This window comes from Echinops telfairi, unplaced genomic scaffold, assembly GCF_000313985.2.
Source record: "Echinops telfairi isolate 266 unplaced genomic scaffold, ASM31398v2 ScPeMD7_5;HRSCAF=22, whole genome shotgun sequence".
Taxonomy (NCBI): Eukaryota; Metazoa; Chordata; class Mammalia; order Afrosoricida; family Tenrecidae; genus Echinops; species Echinops telfairi.
The window spans coordinates 10,414,563-10,416,120 of NW_022103901.1; the positions used below are offsets into that span (position 1 = coordinate 10,414,563).

The 1,558-nt window shown below is 61.6% G+C and overlaps 1 protein-coding gene across 3 annotated transcripts in view; it reads left to right on the forward strand.

Moving 5' to 3' along the window:
• Positions 1-1,558, forward strand: part of LOC101663088 (F-box only protein 24) — a 15,625-nt gene that overhangs the window by 8,436 nt on the left and 5,631 nt on the right. For 2 of the 3 annotated variants that reach the window (XM_004705956.2, XM_045283530.1), the window contains exons 9-10: positions 407-577; positions 867-1,503. The exons of the other annotated variant lie outside the window; for it this stretch is intronic. In XM_004705956.2, coding sequence (XP_004706013.1) covers positions 407-577; positions 867-1,229 — 534 coding nt within the window. In that variant the 3' untranslated portion in view covers positions 1,230-1,503. Of the gene's footprint in view, positions 1-406; positions 578-866; positions 1,504-1,558 lie in introns of those variants that run through there. 3 annotated transcript variants of the gene reach the window in all.

Genomic DNA, 1,558 nt, shown 5'->3' on the forward strand with positions numbered 1-1,558 from the left:
AGAGAGATCTTAACCCTAGAGAGGAAGAAGGAAATGTCTTCCCCCTGAGGCTGGCAGGCTGGACCCAGTGGACAGAGACAGGTGAGAAGGAAGGAGTGAACAGCCGCAGGCCCTGACCTCAGAGCCAGTTTGGGGTGGGGGACGAGAGATGGGGTGGAGGGAGCACAAAGACAAGGCACCAACAGGAATGCTGTACTGCCCCATTGGTCCAGCAGAGGACCAAGATGAAGATACACCGGTGGGTGCCGAGCTACAGTCCGAGAGTGACTTGGTTGGGAGCTAGGAGCAGGGTGCTCAGTCTTATCCTAGTTGACCATCTTCCTTGAGCCTCCCGGCCAACCATCCCTGAGCTGGCCCCAGCCCTCTGGGGGTTCCCCCCTCAGGCACCCCGACCCTGTGTCCGCAGGTACATTATCTGCAGTGCCCCATTGCCTTGTGGTGTGGCCTCAACCACTCCCTGGTGCTGAGCCAGGCCTCCGACTTCACCAAGGAGCTGCTGGGCTGCGGCTGTGGGGCCGGAGGCCGCCTTCCTGGCTGGCCTAAGGGAAGCGCCTCCTTCGTCAAACTGCACGTCAAGGTCAGGCAATGATGATCCCAAAGCCAAGGGGGGCAGGTCCCCTTGGGGCTCCAGTCAGGGCTTCTGCAGGGGGCCTCTTGCCACATCCCGCCTGGCACCACGACTCCCTCCCCCCCTTCCCGGCGCTCACTGACCTTACACAACCCTGGCGCTCGGCCAGCAGTCAGTCTACTTGCCAACCGACCCGACCCAGGGCTGGTTTGAGAGGGAAGACCCGGCAGTCCTGAGTAGCCAGGATGTCCTGGGACCCCCTGCAGTCAGAGCCCACAGTGGCCCTTTCTCCTCCAAGGTCCCTCTCTGTGCCTGCTCCCTCTGCTCCACGAGAGAGTGCCTGTACATGCTGTCCAGTCACGACATCGAGCACCAACTCACCTATCGGGACCTGCCCACCCACAGGGTGATGGGGACCCCCAAGCCCAGCCTCAGGGCAGAGCCCCCCCAGGACCCTGGGGGCTCAGCTTGGGCCTGTGAGGAGTACCTCAGACAGATCCACAGCTGCCCCACGCTGCAGGACCGCATGGAGAAGATGAAGGAGATCGTAGGCTGGTTGCCCCTGATGGCCTCCCAGAAGGACTTCTTCTGGGAGGCCCTGAACATGCTACAGAGGGCCGCTAGTGGGGCTGACCCAGGCCCCTCGGACCCTGAGAGCTGACCTCTCCCCCAGCCTCCTCCCAGAGGGGAATTCTGGCCCCGGGCCAGGGACTGAGGCAAGCCGGAGTGGTAGCAATGAACACTGTGCGCATGTGAGGGGTGTGGGGTGGGGACAGGGACTGCTAGACATGCCAGGGCAGGGCAGAGAGCTGTTTTATGTAATGTTCAGGGGGGCTCCCCAGGTGGAGCCCCCAACCTGACTATCATGGACAAGAGATTTGATGAGCAAATAGAATAAAAGGTTGACTGAGGCCCGGTTTGGAACCCTGTGCCCAGGGAGCACAGTGGGGAGTTCAGGCAAACCAACAGGCTGTGGTTTCTACCCATCGG